The sequence below is a fragment of the Haliotis rufescens genome, unplaced genomic scaffold (genome assembly GCF_023055435.1).
Source record: "Haliotis rufescens isolate VD_foot unplaced genomic scaffold, xgHalRufe1.0.p SCAF_9, whole genome shotgun sequence".
Taxonomy (NCBI): Eukaryota; Metazoa; Mollusca; class Gastropoda; order Lepetellida; family Haliotidae; genus Haliotis; species Haliotis rufescens.
This window is the reverse complement of record NW_025964383.1, coordinates 45,789,936-45,807,799: the sequence shown is the minus strand read 5'-3', so window position 1 is coordinate 45,807,799 and position 17,864 is coordinate 45,789,936. Positions and strand designations below refer to the sequence as shown.

At 39.0% G+C, this 17,864-nt stretch overlaps 1 protein-coding gene across 1 annotated transcript; it reads right to left on the bottom strand.

Moving 5' to 3' along the window:
• Positions 1-1,416: 1,416 nt before the first annotated feature.
• LOC125377541 (multiple epidermal growth factor-like domains protein 10) lies at positions 1,417-17,410 on the bottom strand. The gene is made up of 6 exons (XM_048391307.1): positions 17,374-17,410; positions 8,597-8,665; positions 7,692-7,967; positions 6,636-6,756; positions 6,122-6,135; positions 1,417-4,246 (listed from the first exon to the last, which is right to left on the bottom strand). The coding sequence occupies exons 1-6, from the start codon at positions 17,402-17,404 to the stop codon at positions 4,170-4,172; spliced, it is 588 nt and encodes a 195-aa protein (XP_048247264.1). The 5' UTR covers positions 17,405-17,410; the 3' UTR covers positions 1,417-4,169.
• Positions 17,411-17,864: the final 454 nt, after the last annotated feature.

Here is a 17,864-nt window from a genome sequence, read left to right as displayed (position 1 = left end):
TTTATCTCACCATGCCCGAAAAACTAGGATGTACCATTTAGGCCGTCTTTTCTGCAGTAACATATGCATTTGAAATATCTAGATGTGTGGCATTTGGAGCTTAGAATAAACATTCTCTATTAAAGTCTCTGTTTCTTTAACTTGCGTAAAGCAATGCTCATGATGTCATTCACTGGATTTTCTAATCTCGATTGTGTACAAACAGTCGTCGTAGAGCTGGAATATTGCTATTAATTAAATAGCTAATTAATGTAACCAACTGTTTATAGTTCCCAACATGTTTACAGTAGGTGAAATAGTTACTTTTTTTACAAAACAATTCACATCTGTCACAGAATTATTCTATTTATCAAAAACCCTTTCTACGCACTTAGTCCACTCCCGATCGCCTAAGACATTTTCCCCGAAAGAACAGTGACAACAAGCAAGACAAACATCTGTAATGGGGGTAAATGACCAGCAAAAATGTCACAAGAGGACAAAATTCTGCATTCTTCACTTGCTCAATACTGATCAATGATGTAAGTATAGGCATTTGGCTTGTCCCGTTATAGCACGAGTTGGTCACGAATGATCACGTGCCTCCATGGAAAGGTGACAGTGACACGTGGTCTTGTGCACAGCGCACAGGTCACAGATCGATCCAGTGCTCAAATCTTCTCTGATCCATTGACGGAGTAGTACTATTGTGCCGCGACCCCATCTATCTTTTCAAATGCTTTACTATTAGGTCACAGTAGGGACTTCCCTTCATTGTCGTGAGCGTGTGTCCCGGTGGAGCCGTGGTTTACCTGATGCATCCTGTTTCTGTTCACACTCTACACATTGGTGCCAAAGTCAAAACAAGTGGCTTATTCGGATTCTGATCACATAGCCCAACCCATCTTTTCATTTTCTTAATGTCAGATCCACAATTTTGAATCTGCAATCTATTACTATGTGGTTCCAGGACATACAGATCTACAACGTCCACGTAGTTTTCCCACTCACACGCGGAGATAATAATCACCGAAGTGTGGTCCCAGCCGTTTACATTGTATAGCAGATCGTATAGTCAATCTGACTCAATCTAAACATGACATTATACTTCTATTAAGAATAGTCAACTTCTTGCGTTCCCCTTGTAGGTAATATTGGCGTGAGACAAGTGTATAGACGAACCTCTACTTTCACCAACGGTGCCCTTATTGATTTGTGTGAACTGCCAATAATACAACTCTTGGGGAAACAACAACTTGGATTCAGCTCTGTTCCCTTTTAAGTCACCATGCCGTATGACTCATTACAAGACTCGGTTCGGGTCTCCATATCTGTAAAAAGTGTGAAGCTCTTTTCCAGTCTCGAAATGTAAGTACTGGAGATGACTTGAAATAAAAAGACTCACAACACGGGTGTAGGATGATGTTTTAATGAGTGACAACAACATAATCATTCAATATAGGTCCATGAAATAACAATAGTCGCTCACACCTCTTGTTCATACATCGACAAACACTCCAAATGACACAATGCGTAAAATGCAAAGTTATAATCATGACCCTCTTAATAAATATGTAACCAAAAATGACATTTAATTGTGATAACAAATGTACAACTGTATGATATACTGAGAGAGCAATAGTTTCACTGTGTTTGACACACTTACCAATCACACCTTACACAATGCACATGTACAGTTGGCAAACATATCAAGTATTTTCCCCCAAGCGGAGCCTACACAAACCCTGTGCAAGACAGACCAGTTAGGAGATATATTAATGTTAACACGAACATAGATAACTAATAAAAAAACAATAAAAAAGAAGCTAACAAAACACGTTGTTGATACATGTCGGCTATATTTATAAAAACACAAATGTAATAACATAATATAAAACATTAGAACAGTTAACAAATTAGCCAGACTCCCGTTATGCAGGTATTGCCATGGCGCTCAACACTAGGAGACAGTTGAGTCAACTATGTGGTGTCGGATTGTAAACATAAAATGATACAAAAATACATATTACAGCTAGATACCTCGTGAAGACATAGATCAAGTTGGAATGTCAGTGAAACGTACAAGCATTATATGTCAAAGCTCAGATGATATAATGATGCGTACTCCAAATGTGTCGACCGCATACAGTTCGCTTCTTTGAGGAAGTGAGTTAGTATTCATTACGTAGGAGAGCTGCATGGGGAATAGGGACAGGGAGGGTAATTCATGACGCACAATGCACTGTACTTTCATTTAAACGGCCGCGCCCGCGCCCGCGAAGCTACGACGACATTTGGTGTCTTTTTTTCGAGCCTTGTCCACCAACACGAGATTATGATATCGATAACTTGTTGAAGCCTTCCCATAATGTTAAGTTCTGTTGTTTGCATTTGACTTGTAACTGTCGCCGGTTTCCCGGTACTCCATGCGAGGCGACATACTCCAGGATGGTGCGTGGGTGATTCTTGAGAAACTAACGGTTTTTCTCACGCTATTTAAATGTAAATGTTCTTTGTTTTGCAGGCGACCGCCTACGTGGTCTAGTGGATTCATACTTAAAGACGTTAAAGTATGATACTTGAAGATACCGTGCCTGGCGCTCGCCATTAAAGAGATAAACTGTGGTCTGGTCGGCTCGAAGTATACTGTGTCTGAGCTGGATAGCTAGGTTACGTGAATGAGTGAGTGAGTATGATTTTAATTCACTGTTAGCAATATTCTAACAATAGCACAGTGGGGACTCCAGAAAAAAGGTTTCAAACAGTGAAGCCACGAGGGGAATCAAACCCTGTGTCTTCGGCGTGACTAGCGAACGCTTTAACCACTGGGCTACGACGCCGACCTAGTATTCATGTGAAACTGTGGCATGGTATCTCAGTGGCACTAGAAAACCGGCATCATTCGGGACTAGTACAAGTAGACAGACAGACGGACATGTACACGAGTGTCGCAACAATAATCTTGCACGCGACGTTAACGCGGCATTAAGCTTCATTTCACCTCACCTGTTGCTAAATTTTGGCACGTTAGATTTTGAATGATTTGAAAAAAAAGAATCTTCCTCATGATAAAGGTTATCTGCATGACCTCTTTGTGCAGAATGTCAAATAAAAGAGCCCCAGATCTGATATCATGTGTTCAAAAAGACATGGAGGCCAGCGGCCCACAAGACATAGTGTTACATATCCTATATAAATGAAAACATAGTTTTAGCATGTAACAATTAAAAGGGTAAAGGATAACCAATCAAAACAAACAGAAGATTTCATCCCTGTACGACACACGCGTGACCTTTACATTCAGTACATTCTATTTTAAGGCCGCGTGGAGAAAATATTTTCAAGTTTGACTTATTTTAATATCCAGTCAGTCATAATAATTTATTTTCACCTCGACTCTCGAACCGGTTAATATAAAATGCCAATGCAAGATATTAACCAGTCTTGATTATCCACTGAAACAGATACCATTTGGCTTAAAAGGCTAAATAGTTGTGAAAATGATATGGCTGGGCAATCTAAAACCGGTGATGATACCAGGTGTTAGCGAAAAGGGAAAGCATGTCCTGCCCTACCGGTAGAACCCGCCACTCACACAAATAAGTAAGTATTTATTGTCTGACGCTGTACAGCAATACTCCTGCAATGTGATGGCGGCCTGTGATCAAACAAGGGGTCGATGAACGAACAAATCTAGTGAGACAATGGTGCATTTACTGATTTTGTTGAAACGATTAATTGGTTTTGAATTAAGCCTGTTGTGTAAACGTGCAGCGATTCTACAGCACCTTAGTAAAGAAAAACGTTTAAGAAATATAATTTTTGAAAACAGTGTGTGTGGAAGGTGGGGGTTGGGTGGTGTCAGTGTTTATGCCTCGGCCCAAGTACTGCTATCAATTGAGTGTCTCCATGTTCAAGGTCAGATGACACGGATTAAGCCATAAATATAAACAACAGTAATAATGGGTAGTGACATAGGTACACAGCTCGTTCAGGATGCCTAAAAGTCAATGGGAATTAACTGTTGTGATTAAGTGATTCTAGATATATACATGCCATGGCTACAGTGTAATTAGTCTTCAGATAAAACTGTTCATCCATATGATGTCTGTTCGACATCGGTCTCCATTTGATGTTTACGTATTGCAACGATGGAGGCTGTCACACTTTGACTATTACTTGTAAAATCTCTATACTTCCTGTGGCACATTCGGTATGAAGGATGAGGTTTCATGACCACCGCCTTTCACAGTACTTGGTCCTCGCCCTGTTGGGAAGGAGATAACGATGTTATTTATACGCGTTCAATCGTGAAGAACAAGTATCCACTCTTAAAAAAGTAGGGCATCATGAAATATTAATGTTAGTACCAAGTGTTAGAACAAAGATAAGTTATGACGACAAAAATCCTATGCAAGAACATGTATATCTATAAAAACAAATTCTATAGTTTGCACGTGCGTTGTTCTTTTATTCGACTTATCACACAGATATGACTTACTTGATTTCATTCATTGTTTGTTTTAGAACAAGTGATACGGATCTTGCAACAGGAAAAAGGCATGCTGGAAACTGGCAAAATGCAGCTTACAGTGGCCAAGCGTTCAATGTTTGACAGCCTGTGATTAGCAGAATATGGAACAGGTACGAACAAACCATGAATTCATGATCTTATGTTGACTATGCTACCTTTATTTAATGACACTCCGAACAATATTTCCGCTATATGGTGTGTCAACTTTTTGCGCACGGACATGTTTGGTATAACCACTGGCACAACAACAATGTAATCAGCGCGAACCCGTGATGTGACCCCATGATCATTGGATACTTTCACGACAAAGGGAAGCAACTGTATGTTGCATTGTTGCGCTATATGTCTAACTATAGCTAAATAAGGCTTGCACCTAGATCATAGAAGGGATCAGGCGATATTACTAATTTACATCCCATGTACATATCAACTTGTTCTCGTCGCTATATGGCTAAAAAGATGTCGATGCGACGTTAAATTTAAACTCACGCACTCACATCCTATGAGTCTTTCAGAGCCAACCCTTTAGCTATTGCACAACATTTCTCATTGCATACAATGTTTATGACGCCCGTGATCAAATAGTCCACTGAATTGTGTTATTGAGGACAAACAGTATACAGAACTGTGCACAGCATGGCCTATAATCTCCCATCTGTGTTCGTGTTATTCCAGTTCAACCTTTTGTCGGATGAATAGCTGACAGTGTGTTTTAGATTAAGTGCATTTTCCTACTTGTGGGAAAGCAGCCGCGTGATCTGGTGTGACTCTATTTTTACAGACTTTGAGGGTGGTAATCGACATTTTTTTTCGTGCTGGGGGCCTGGCTGTCTCTGGTAAGTATAGTGTTCGGGGACTTACCATTCTATATAAGACGACACAGTCATGCTCTTTCATTTGAAAATGTGTTGTTCAAAGTTTCAAAAAGAGTCTACAAAACAGTATTAATGTCATTTGTTGGGGTGCGACAAGGTGAGGAATTGGCAGAGAGACTTCAGACGTTCCTGTTCAACAGCACTTTGTGTGTACCGAGTAGTAGTCAGATAACAACTGGGCTCACAACTTTGTGCCAGTAAGGAGGGTCGTTCAGATACGTTGCGGCAGTATGCATGTTGTACTGACAAGGTCTAATGTAAAGACAAGTGAATATAACGAGCAGGTACTTTCTGTGATATAGAGAAAATTCAATGCATGGTCACTCACAATATCATTTACTGTGAGCTAATATATGTATCACCAACGAAGCCGTCTTGGGTTATTATTTTACACCCTGCTGCCGTATGTGAGGCAATGATTATAGAGAGAGAAGATATACACAACAGCATTGTTGAATCATGTTTGTTCTTATGTCCAGAATACATTCATGTTTTAATGACGATTGAGTGTTTATTTTGTTGTTGCGTTTAACTCTTGTCAAAGTGATGGGTTGTAGATTTGTGAATGAATAAAATGTAGAGCATTGAGCCAATCACGTTGCAGCAAAGTGACGTTTTCCCATTGAGAAATTAATGAAACGTTTCAAAAACCCATCACTGCAAGTTGAGAAATGATTGCTTTTCTATCACGCATCGTACGTTAGAAAATGAAATGAAAATATGTCACACTTACTATTATGGCCAAGACTGAAACGAAAAGAAAGAAGAAATTCAACAAATTAAAGAAGTCAGTACATTCCACTTAAGGTTGGCCGTTCAATGCATGATGAATGTTTACAATCACTTCGATAATTTAGGCTTGCCATCTCCAAGTCAATTTATTGTGTCCAGACATATTTGAATATGTCAGCCATGATGTTCCTTGATTACACGATAAAACTTACTACAATGTTGTTGACTTCGTAACTAAAGTAGATATTACAAATTAACGAGTAGAAAATAAGCTGCCATGCACGCTGTAGTTGTACTTCTATTAATGGTTTTCACGAAATCACTGACATTGATTTGATAGTCCTGTACTATCCAAAACTATGGTGTTGCTGGGAGGTGCTTAGGCGATGAAGTTTATGTTTGTTGGATATGCTGGTGGATATGTACAACGTGTAACAGTTTCAGGAGCGATTACATTAAACCCAATAAACACACATTGAACACATTGAGAGATTTGTTGGTATGTGCATGCTTACCGGACGCATCCAATCACTAGACTGATTACAGTCAAGATGGTCACCACCACAACTGTAATTGGGAGAATGATACCCCAAGCATCTTCTGTACCCTCCTGTGATTTCCTTTCGTTGTTTTCCACTGAAATATATACAGATAATAGAAAAGAGTGCCCCTGCAAATATCTGTTGTTATTTCAAAAATAACAGTTGACGCTGGTTCTTGGTTCAGTAATGAAATCGAGGGTCCAAGATAGGAGAACGCCCACAATACACAGATGTGCATCCAGGTACATGACTACTCTGTTTTACACAAAGTCCAAATTGTTGTAAAGCGAACTTGCTGATTGTGACAACAGATACATTCAAACGTAATTACAATAGTGGAGTACATCATTATAGCTTTAGAGCAATACTTGTGAAACACTGGCAAAAACCCAGGACTCGCTCATGTTTTGTTCTGCAACATCAACATTGGTAAGTAAAAGGGTGCAGAAAAGACATGGACTATTTTAACTAGATAGATAACTTATAGTATGAAAATATATCCTTGCTAGGTGTGTGTGTGTGTGTGTGTGTGTGTGTGTGTGTGTGTGTGTGTGTGTGTGTGTGTGTGTGTGTGTGTGTGTGTGTGTGTGTGTGTGCGCGCGCGCGCGCCGTAGTTTCAAATGGATACCCCGGTCGGACAAAAAATAACTGACTCAAAGCAAACTATTACTTGTGATACAGATCGTGTGGTAATAATATATGACATGGCAAGTGTGGTGTCATCGGGCTCCAGCGGCGTCTATTTTTCTCATGATGTCAACCACAAGGTCGCTGGGTCCTGCTAACTGTTTTGTAAAACAACATTAGTTCGCTTTTTAACATGGCCAATAACGCCACCAGACTACACGACTGATGCTGCTACATTATTCACTCAGGCACGCTGGATTGAATTTGTGTCAAAGTATGTTAAACATATACAGGGGAAGGTCATCTGTCACTCAACTATTTTCAATCGTTTCTACACATGTAACTTCAGAATGCATCAGCAAATTTGCTATGTGTACCTTAATTACATTCGTAATGTCATACCTTCACAAAAATTTCCCTTTTTGCCATCTTTACACCCAACTGTACACGTTCCATCTTCGTGACTACAGATGTTGTTCATGCAATTCTTGCTGCACACTTTGTTGCATTCATCACCATACCAGCCTGCAACGCATCCTTCTGAACACTTCCCACTTTCTATGTGACAGTGAACAGTGTTTGTGTTAGGACGAGGACGACAGTGCGCACTGCAGTTTTTGTCACATGCGTCTCCATATGTGCCCCAGGAACACCAGCTGTTACCACAAACGCTCGGTACTGCAACAGAGGAACATAAACAATATAGAGTAGCAGACACAACTTGTTTTTTCTTTATGGAAAGGGTTTTGTCGCTTTTATTTACTGATATATATATATTTCTGGTGGTTGCAAAAGTAACACGTACATTGACACTACATTCTAATTAGTTTATTCTGTATATAAACAAAAAATCTAACACATAGTAAGGATAATATATGACTTGACAACTGAGATTAGTACAGTATTCCTGTCATTATGCAGTTTTACATGGTTAAGTACAATAGTGAATGTGTGTATCAGTAAAATGGTTCAGTATATTGTTTGGTTGGTTGTCGTTGTTGTTTTGCACCAGTATAAAATGCCGGGCCAATACTAGATTTGACCAAAAGACTATGAACGGTATAAAACACTGCAACGTTAAGGTCCACAACAAAATTATGATGTCCGCATCAAATAAATCCCCTTCGAATAACCATTTCTTGTTTATTTCATATTTAACCACCATCACACTTTGGTGTATGCCTTCTTTTCCGGCAGTATATTTGTAAATGAAAGCCTACTTTTGCTTTATGTTCTCTCCTATAGAAATAAATAAGCGAATAAAAAGATGTAGGTAATATTGACAATGAATGAAACATTATACTCACTGAAGACGGTCACAAGTATGCATAACGTGAACATTTCCGAACATGAGTATGTATCTTTCTTCGCTTGACCTGGAAAGAAATAATGATTCTATTGACATTGGACATCCTAATTACCAAGTTGACAGTTAATAGAAAGGGATGTGGGAACAATTGTCTTTATATCGATATTTAGCCTACATGGAGATGTATCATAATGTAGATCTTGCTCCAGGTGTCGTGAGCACTTATATATGCTAGAAGATTATGATCCTTTTCAATGCAGTTGCTATGGGATCGAACTACGAGTGAAAAGGGTAGACTTTCTTCAAACACAATAATCAAGCTTTGTTTTTGCTAAAAACAAAATAACTACATATGCCTCTCGTAAAAATATCTGATAATATGCCCATTCCTTGCAAATTCAAAGGTTTATATTCTAAGAAGGTCATAGACCCAAGTGCGTACAATACAGTGCACTGTACAATCATTTTACAAGTAGATTCACATCTTTCATTTCTGCTCCCGGAGGCATATTTGAAACATCACATAACAGATTGTACATGCTGAAGATTTGTTGAGGGCATAAGGCGAATATATTGTTGGAGTATACATCGATTCGTATATTTATTGGGAATGTATATTGCTTTCGAATGCCTTTTTACGATCGGCATATGAAGTTTAAATGACACAGATCTTGTTTAGGTTACTACAATTACATCATCATTTAGATTTTGGAATTTTATTTCTCCCGGTATCAATATTAAGTATTATTCATCCAACTCGAGCACGAGCAAAATCTGTGGCAAAGTACACAAGGTCAGATCTATTAAATATGTCTCTGCTTCTAGGCTTATGTTATAAAACATGCATATCTAATACTATATGATAACATGGTGGTCCATTTGAGGCTGTACATGTCTTTCAATCTCGCTTGGAAAAGGTTAAGAAAACTAGTTAGACATCATCCAACAACTGGGTAAGGCCTGAACCAAATAGAAAATATCTACCATTAGTTGCCCAGTTCTATCTACCTAATGAATCGAGATTAAATTGCATTTCGTATGACTTACGGGGGAGTCTATGAGATGGCATATGAAGTAGTTTTAGCAATTTAGTAGTTTAGAAATTCTGCTCTGGCTTTATAAACAATGGCTTCCCTCCCCTTTTGGGAGTTTTAATTTCCTTTACCAAGATAATAATAACATGCTAGAGATTTGTTCTTTCTACTACCTCTCATCTTTAATGTCCCCATATTTCGCACCCATAAAGAAGGATGGGATTAATTTTGTAATCAAATATTTAAGAAATATCCGAAGAGGGATTTCTCCACGTCTAAACCAATTTAAAAGCATTTACTCATGACCTTTTCCCTTTTATCGCCAAATGTGACACTGCTCTTGTTGAATTTAAAGATGGAGTCATCAATAGTTTTAAGCTACTTATATGCTTATTCAACTTCTTCAATTTCATTGCGAAACCATATCGATCATGCTTAAGAAGGTTTACATTTAACTTCCACGCTGAACAATAGGCATTTGGAATATTCAGTTGATATTGTAATCCACTTACTCTATAAGAAGTATATGTAACATTATCAGCAAACATCAACGGAAACCATTTATCCAGCCAATAATATCACACTGTTCCATACCAATTTAAAATATATCAAATAATTTAATGTCTCTTAAAAACAAGAATTAAACACTAACTTATTCATCAAAACTACCCTTTAATTAAATTGAATGATAATAATCATCCCTCGCGATAGAAATGTCCACACAGTCAAGCAAGATATGCTTCACAGCGAACAGTTCATAACAAGGGACTAAGAATGGGGGATCTTCGCCCTTCCATATACAGGAAACTACGGTTATAACGAACTCAAATTGACCACTAATTGTAGTTCGTTTTAACCGCAGTTCGTTTTAAGCAAATATACAACATCTATACAGCAAATTGACGGGACCAAGAATTAAGTTTGTAATATCCGTCAGTTCGTTATAAGCGTGTTCATTATAAACGTATTTTACTTTATATGGAAGGGCGAAGATCCCCCATTCTAAGTCTCTTGTAATGATCAGTGCACTCGGCGCCAAAAGAAACTCCAGCAAAAGAGACATACACACAAGGATGTAGGTAAAGAAGAGATGTCTCCAATGTGTACCACTTAATGACAAAAATAACAATCAGTCAAGTGTTTCCACAGAGCGTCTTTATTCTTATCACGATATGATGCACGTGATTTCCAAACTTTACACGCTAATCCTGCACGAGACAAACAGTGCATCTCGAGTCATGGATCTATGACGTCTCATGTGATGCGTTCATGAGCGTCGATTCACACAAAAGAACAATATGTTCGTTTGTCCATTGAACCCACTTTATATCTCTTGAATATGAGGACATATGGACATCGGCTGAAAATGAAGGAATATAGTGAGTGAGTGAGAGAGTTGGGTTTAACGCCGCTTTTAACAGTATTCAAGTTATATAGCTGCGTGTCAGCTTAATGTGTGAGGAAAGCCCGAAGTGATGCAGGTCTCAGACGTTTACCACTTCTGTGAAACCCACGACCACGGGTATGGTGCTGACAAACCTAGAAACATAATCGGGGCGAATCGGGATTCGAACCCACAATCATAGGTTTGTGGCGTGCCCAAGGGACACAACTCTGCATAGCGAATCGCGGCGCCTTAGACGACTTGGCCACCCGTGACCCGAAGGAATATGATACCTATTCATAGCTATCAACCTGTTTACAAGGTATCTGTGGGTCGGAGAGTTGAAAGATAAAAACCTTGAGTCATTCAATCCTTAAATTGGGTACTCTCTCAGGCAACACTGCCTACGATTTTAAGGACGGGAATTCGACAATAAGAAGGCGAACATATTTACAAAGTAAGGGTTTTACCTTTTATGTGACTAATTGAAACTTAAGCTTCCTCTGCTGAACGAGTGATAAGAACACTTAAAAAACATGTACAGGTATTTTACTTACAAACAATATAAACTTACCATTACCTAGATATCTTGCAAGATGAGGTCGAAGACTATAAACACAGGCCGCATAGATCACTAAATGAAATATTACCTACTGACATTAATAAGAAGAATGAAGCTATTGTATGGAAAGAAAAACGTGTGACACATTGGTGAAGAAAGTTCTCAAACCAAAAGCCATAACCAAATATACGCCTAGGAAAAAAACCTTTAAAATTTAATTTGGAGACCAAGTGAGACTGTGTCTTCTAAGACATGCCTTTCAAAGAGACTATCACGAAAATTGGACAGAAGAAATATTCATCATAAGGAGACGGTGCTTCAGTAGTGGTATGCCTATCTACCTGCTGAAAGATATGGTAGAGAATTCGACTAAGGACAGTTTTTACGGAAACGAAATGCCGAAAGCAGATAAGCCTATTGTTAGTATGTGGTTCTTTTTCAGTTCTCAATAGTGGAAAGAGAGCTGGATCCAAGAGAACAATCTCAAATAAGTATAAGTAGCGAACTTGTAGTGCATTCTGTCAGCCATGGAGTTCACATGTCCAGAATGTGAGATGACTTTCTCGAGGAAAGAAAACCACCATAAATCGTCATCGCCACCACCACTATCACCTACCACCACCACCACCTTAATACGCTCAGCCACCACAGCCACAACTACCACTTGCAGCGCTTAGCTCCCAGGCTTTATTTCCGACACCGCCCGGCAAAGTCCGGCGGTCGTCGTGACACGGCGTCAGTACATTCTCTGTAGGAGAAGCCACAGCCAAAACTACCACTTGCATTCGTGACCAACTCGTGTTATTCCGGGACAACCCGAATAGCGACTCGTGCCCCTCTCATGGCCATTTTTGCGACCGGGTTCCGTCTTAGCGCAAACGGGCATACCTAATCAGTTGTCAAGTCGTTGCGTAATGGTTCACATATACTTCCCCATATATTATATATATTTAATATGCATATTTAGATGCAATTTAAAGCACATCTGGACATGCAGAATTATACAGTATGATTGAACACATTTAACTGTTCTTTGGTATATTTTTAGATGCAAGACACATGTAAAATCAAAAATTATTTGTGAGGGATTCTTTGACGAAGAACTTGAAATCATACGCGCATTCTGATTGGTTTGTCGTATTTTCGCACGAGTCTTCTTGCAGGTGACGGAAAGGGGCGAGTGGTGACGAATGTACCACTTGTACCGCTCAGCTCCCAGGCTTTATTTCCGACACCGCCCGGCAAAATCCGGCGGTCGTCGTGATACGGTGTCAGTACATTCTATGTTAGAAAATTAGTGGCCCCAAAATGTCATTCTCTTGAGACCTAAAGGCATTCTCAAACCATGTATTGTCTTGATATATGTTATCTCTTGTATGTTCTCTGCCGTATTCTAGTATTGAAAATGAATTTGTAACTACGATTCCTTTTCATAACATATGTTCAGCGCTTTATTTTGATAATTACATCTTCAGGTTAGGTGTAGTAGTTACTTTGCTATTATTTTTCCCCCGTGTATAGAAACACATGTTGGCTAGGCGCCCAAGTCTGTTGTATTTCCCGGCGATCCAAAAGAGTCTGTTCTCCCTCATGTCAGCATGCTGTATATTTAGAGGGTTTTTTCTAGATATCGCGTCTTCACCCTCCAGGTTTCGTTAAGTCGGTCACGATTGCCCCGCTACTGGCTTGATCAGGTTCGAAACTCAGGTTCCGACAGTAAGTGGTTTCGGGACACTTATCGATCTAGTATTGACTTTGTCCAGTTGTAATGAACTAAGTTACTAGGGTTTGTAATACTCAGTTTTTTCCAGTAATTCGTGGATAACCAAACTTATGTATTCAATTTCCCTCCACCATATATATGATACAAGTCAAGGATTGTGGATATCCTGGCAGTACCTTACAGAAACAGGTTACAATACACAGAATATTATTCAGTGCCTGTACTTGAGCTAAATCGCTTAAAACTGACGTCGTAGTTCCTTGACAAAGAATGGTATTATTAGAATAGAGAAATATGTTTAAGTGAGAAAACGTGTGCTGACATTGTTGTGTTCTCTTTTTGCCATAAAACAGTAATTGTTAGGAACTTACTGTGTGCTCATCTGCATATATCTTGTTATGAGCAAAGGTACGTATAACCTTGCTAAATGAAAAAACAGTATAACAGTATAATTCCCTTTACCAATTGTCAGTCTTGAATACCACCCAAACTCTCATCATCAATATTGTAATAGTAAGCGTTTCTCATGGAAGCAGATACTTATTTAATGATTCTTTTTAAAGTTACATGACTTAATCGTTTGAGAGTAAGATAACTTTGAAATAATTATCATGAAAAAATGTTTTTTCCGCATCATAAACATGTATCATTGACAGAAACCTATCTGGTATCAAAATTGTCTTTTTTTGAATGTTTATTGAAGAGGTTTCTACCTGACAAAATTGCATTTTTTTATATAGACAAAAATAATCTCTTAATTTAAAGGGACCAGTTGGTCGTAATACGCACGTGAGATTTAGCTGAACGTTTACTATAAAAAAACAATATAATTGTCATTATTTTGGACAATAATTGAGTGATCTTACATTATCTTTCTTAACACACAAACACAAAATACTGTTTCTGGTGGCATAAATTTTGCCGTCAACATATGGTATTATTCATGTTCAACAGTTGCGTCCCGTGAACCTCCACCGGAAGCTTGGTCAGAGCATGTGTGGGGCAGTAAGAAACAGGTCGCTGTGAGGAATGATGAATGGTACCCGATGAAGCGAACGTAAAATATTGCTTTCCCTGCGTGTTCTGCAGCGTCTGCGTGCTCACTTCATATGTGCGTCTCATACCTTTACAAAACCTCCAACCAATTTCAATTTTAAAGGATTTAATGGACAGATTTCATAATTATTACAGTCTATACGTAGCAATTAAGTCTTTTTCACTCATATGGCACATAAAAAAATCATGCATTTTTTAAATGCTCTTTATTTTAGCAGATTCCTCCTAAACGGTGATCGATCATATGGTCATTTTACTGGTACCTTTCCCCAAATTAACATACCAAAGGTATTCATGCTTGTAGACCCCAGCCTAGTTTCGTTTGAGTTTGTATCTCAAAAGTCGCTGAAGCGAATAGACATCTTGCGACGCGAGTCATTTCTTAACGCGATGAAAACGGATTTAAAAGTTCCCATCCCTTACATACAGCTTGTTAGGACCAGAGAAGGAGGCTGGGATAAAGATAAATATCAGACAAATAAACTTTCAGACCATCAGCCGGCATGGCTACACGTGAAATGAAACTTAAACGATGTAAACAAATTCTAGTTTTATCCAACGCCAAGGCATTCTTTAGATCGGGGACGTGGTTACTATCATTCACAAACCCTTGTGTGTAGACAAGACAAGACAAGACAATAATTTATTTGCGTCTCACCCATAAGGTAGATTGTACAGTATACATATAAATCAAAACATGCTTAAAACTTACGGCCAGTCGTAAAACGACTTATGAGAGACGATATGATCAAAAAACCAACTTATATACTAAAATGAGTATACATACAATATATGAATATATGAATATAAAATAGATCGGCGCTTCAATAAAATATCATAGCAGGTTTTGGCCACGTAAAAGGTGAGATCGGAGCTGGATAGAAGTAGTGTAAATTGCTCACAGTAGGAATAGCCTTTGAAATACGGATCGGTAAAAGTACATCGTTTAAGAAGATCTGTTCTCACATCATTATATAGTGGGCATAAAAGTAAGACGTGTATCTCGTCCTCCACACAGTCTCTACAGTTAAAACAAAATCGCTCTTCTGCTGGAATATTAGAATAGCGGCCAGTTTCTAACTTTAATGGGGCTACTCCGCATCTAAATTTAGCGAGCGCACTTCTGTGGCAACGACTCAGTAGTTTCTTCACGTAATCTTCCGTATCGTAATGGTGTTTGAAACGCCTGTAGGTTCTCAGTTTATTTCTTCCCCTCGCCCCTTGTATTGACTGTAGCTTGTCCCACAACTTTGTGTTATACACTGACATCAGTCTTTCTCTTACTGCCGCGGCAAGGGGCCTCGGCTCAATTTCTGAGCTAGTAGAATGTTAAGTGCCCAAGGTCTTAGTGACTCTGCTGTTTGGCGTGTTGACAAGTCTGGCCCAGTGCCAAAATCCCCATTTATTACAACATGGTATGTGTATGTGTATGTGTACACGACGCACGTACAAGACGGGCTGCGTTACCCAAAGTGTGTTTCCACAGTATATGCCGGACTCGCAGGACTCGCAAGGCGACTTAGTTTCAAGCTTTGCGACAGCTATTAATAAATATAAAATGTTTGTTTGTTTGACGCTGCGCTCAGTAATATTCCAGCTGTAAGACGGCGCTCTGTATGTAAATAATCGAGGCTATATCCAGTGATTGATATCATGAGCATCGATCCAGGCAATTGGCCACCTGATCCCGTTAGTCGCCTCTTACGACATGCATAGTCGCCTTTTTGGGTAAGCATGAGTTGCTGAAGACCTGTTGTACCCCGGAGGGTTTACATATCGGCTGAAAGAGACTGTTTTAGAATAAAAATTAATGTATCCTAACAAAAGCGTTACCTCGTGAACATTGGAAGATTCAAGAACAAAGCTGCTCGTCATCTCCGTTTTATAGTGAGTATTTAGGTTTTGTTTATTGCAATGAATTGCAATTTAGTTATCTGTCCACAGAGAATATTGTGCACACAAGTACCTAATGATAAACATGCAAAGCAACGTTTTATTTACATCAATATGAACATCAAGGAAACAAACAAAAGAAGTCTCTCAAGTCAGGATAGATTACCATGTCCCCATGTTTGTCGTATTAAGAAGGGAATCGGGTGATCGCAATGTCTGACCAGGCTGATAGTGTGTCATCATGCCCCGACTGAGTGTTCATGCTATCAGCTCTATGTACAGGCTGCCGTAATTCAGGCTATTCCTGACTGGCAAAAAAACAACATTCACTCACACACTGGCCTCATGCTTGATAGCAGAACAAACAAACAATTACACGAGGACACTGTAAGCCCTTATTTACACCAACAAGTGTAAAGAGACCGATCATTTGATAATTCCCTCAAGGAATATCATATGTTCAATCACTAAGATACACACATTGAATATACACAAGCAAAGTTTTGAAGTTCGACATTTACTACCAAACGTACCTATTTGCCACGCCCCAGTGAAGTGTAATCAGTGTGTGTTTTACTCGTATAGATCATAAACAGTTGTGTCACCTCACAAGTTACAGCTACCTGGGTCGGGTACACATTTAGGAGTGAGTATGTTTTTAGCAATATTCCAGCAATATCACGACGGGGGACACCAGAAATGGGCTTCACACATTGTGCCCTTGTGGGGAATCGAACCCGAGTCTTCGATTTGACGAGCGAACGCTTTGACCACAAGGCTACCCAACCGCCCCTATGCATTCAGGGTATGAGTACAGTCAAGGTAGTTAAACAAGGATGAAGACATACATGTAAAATACCGTTATATAACGTTAGGTGAGGAATAGAGTTATCGTTTGAATAAGCATGAGCGTTTAGCAACATTCCAGCAATATCACGGCGTGGGACACCGGAACATAGTCTTCAAGACGAGCAAACGCTTGGATTCCCCACCGCCCCGTGTGAGTACGACATGAATTAAATAGTTACCTTGATGTTTGAAAAATGTCTATACACTATGACATAATATACACACAACTACATGTAAATATATATTTCTAATTTTACATTTCGTATTTACTTACCGAAATATCTGAGTGTGGTCGTCTCAAACATGCCCAACCCAACAGCAACAAATAGATATGCAGTGGGACTTCTTACGCCCGAAATACGTACGTGAACAAGCTGCTCGAGAACGACTGACGGACTGGCTATGAAAGGATTACTGTCACAATGGGTCTCACAAAGGGTCAGTCATCCGTACGCGTAGACTTATTTAGACACCCTTGTACATGTATGTGGAAATACCCACCAGCCATAAATGGCTTCTTCCGATATAATACATGTCTATACATATGGGTATCGAATAGCTTGTCAGATAGTAACAACTGGTTGATTATAACCAGTGGAGGACTTCTGAATATTGTATCTGGGAATTATCGTATTAACTTCAACTTAAACACTATTATGACAATATGACATACATGGTATTTGTACTCAACATAAGACATGTTAAGATGACACGAAATATATCAATATCTTCCACCCTTGTTCTCTTTTTTCATGTATAATGTTT

What these genes read in the sequence shown, in the direction of transcription:
- LOC125377541 (XM_048391307.1), bottom strand. Translation starts at nt 17,404, where the DNA reads ATGTTTGAGACGACCACACTCAGATATTTCG. An exon ending in GACCACACTCAGATATTTCG is followed by an intron (nt 8,666 to 17,373) that starts GTAAGTAAATAC and finishes ATTTCTTTCCAG; the next exon opens with GTCAAGCGAAGAAAGATACA. An exon ending in CATACTTGTGACCGTCTTCA is followed by an intron (nt 7,968 to 8,596) that starts GTGAGTATAATG and finishes CCTCTGTTGCAG; the next exon opens with TACCGAGCGTTTGTGGTAAC.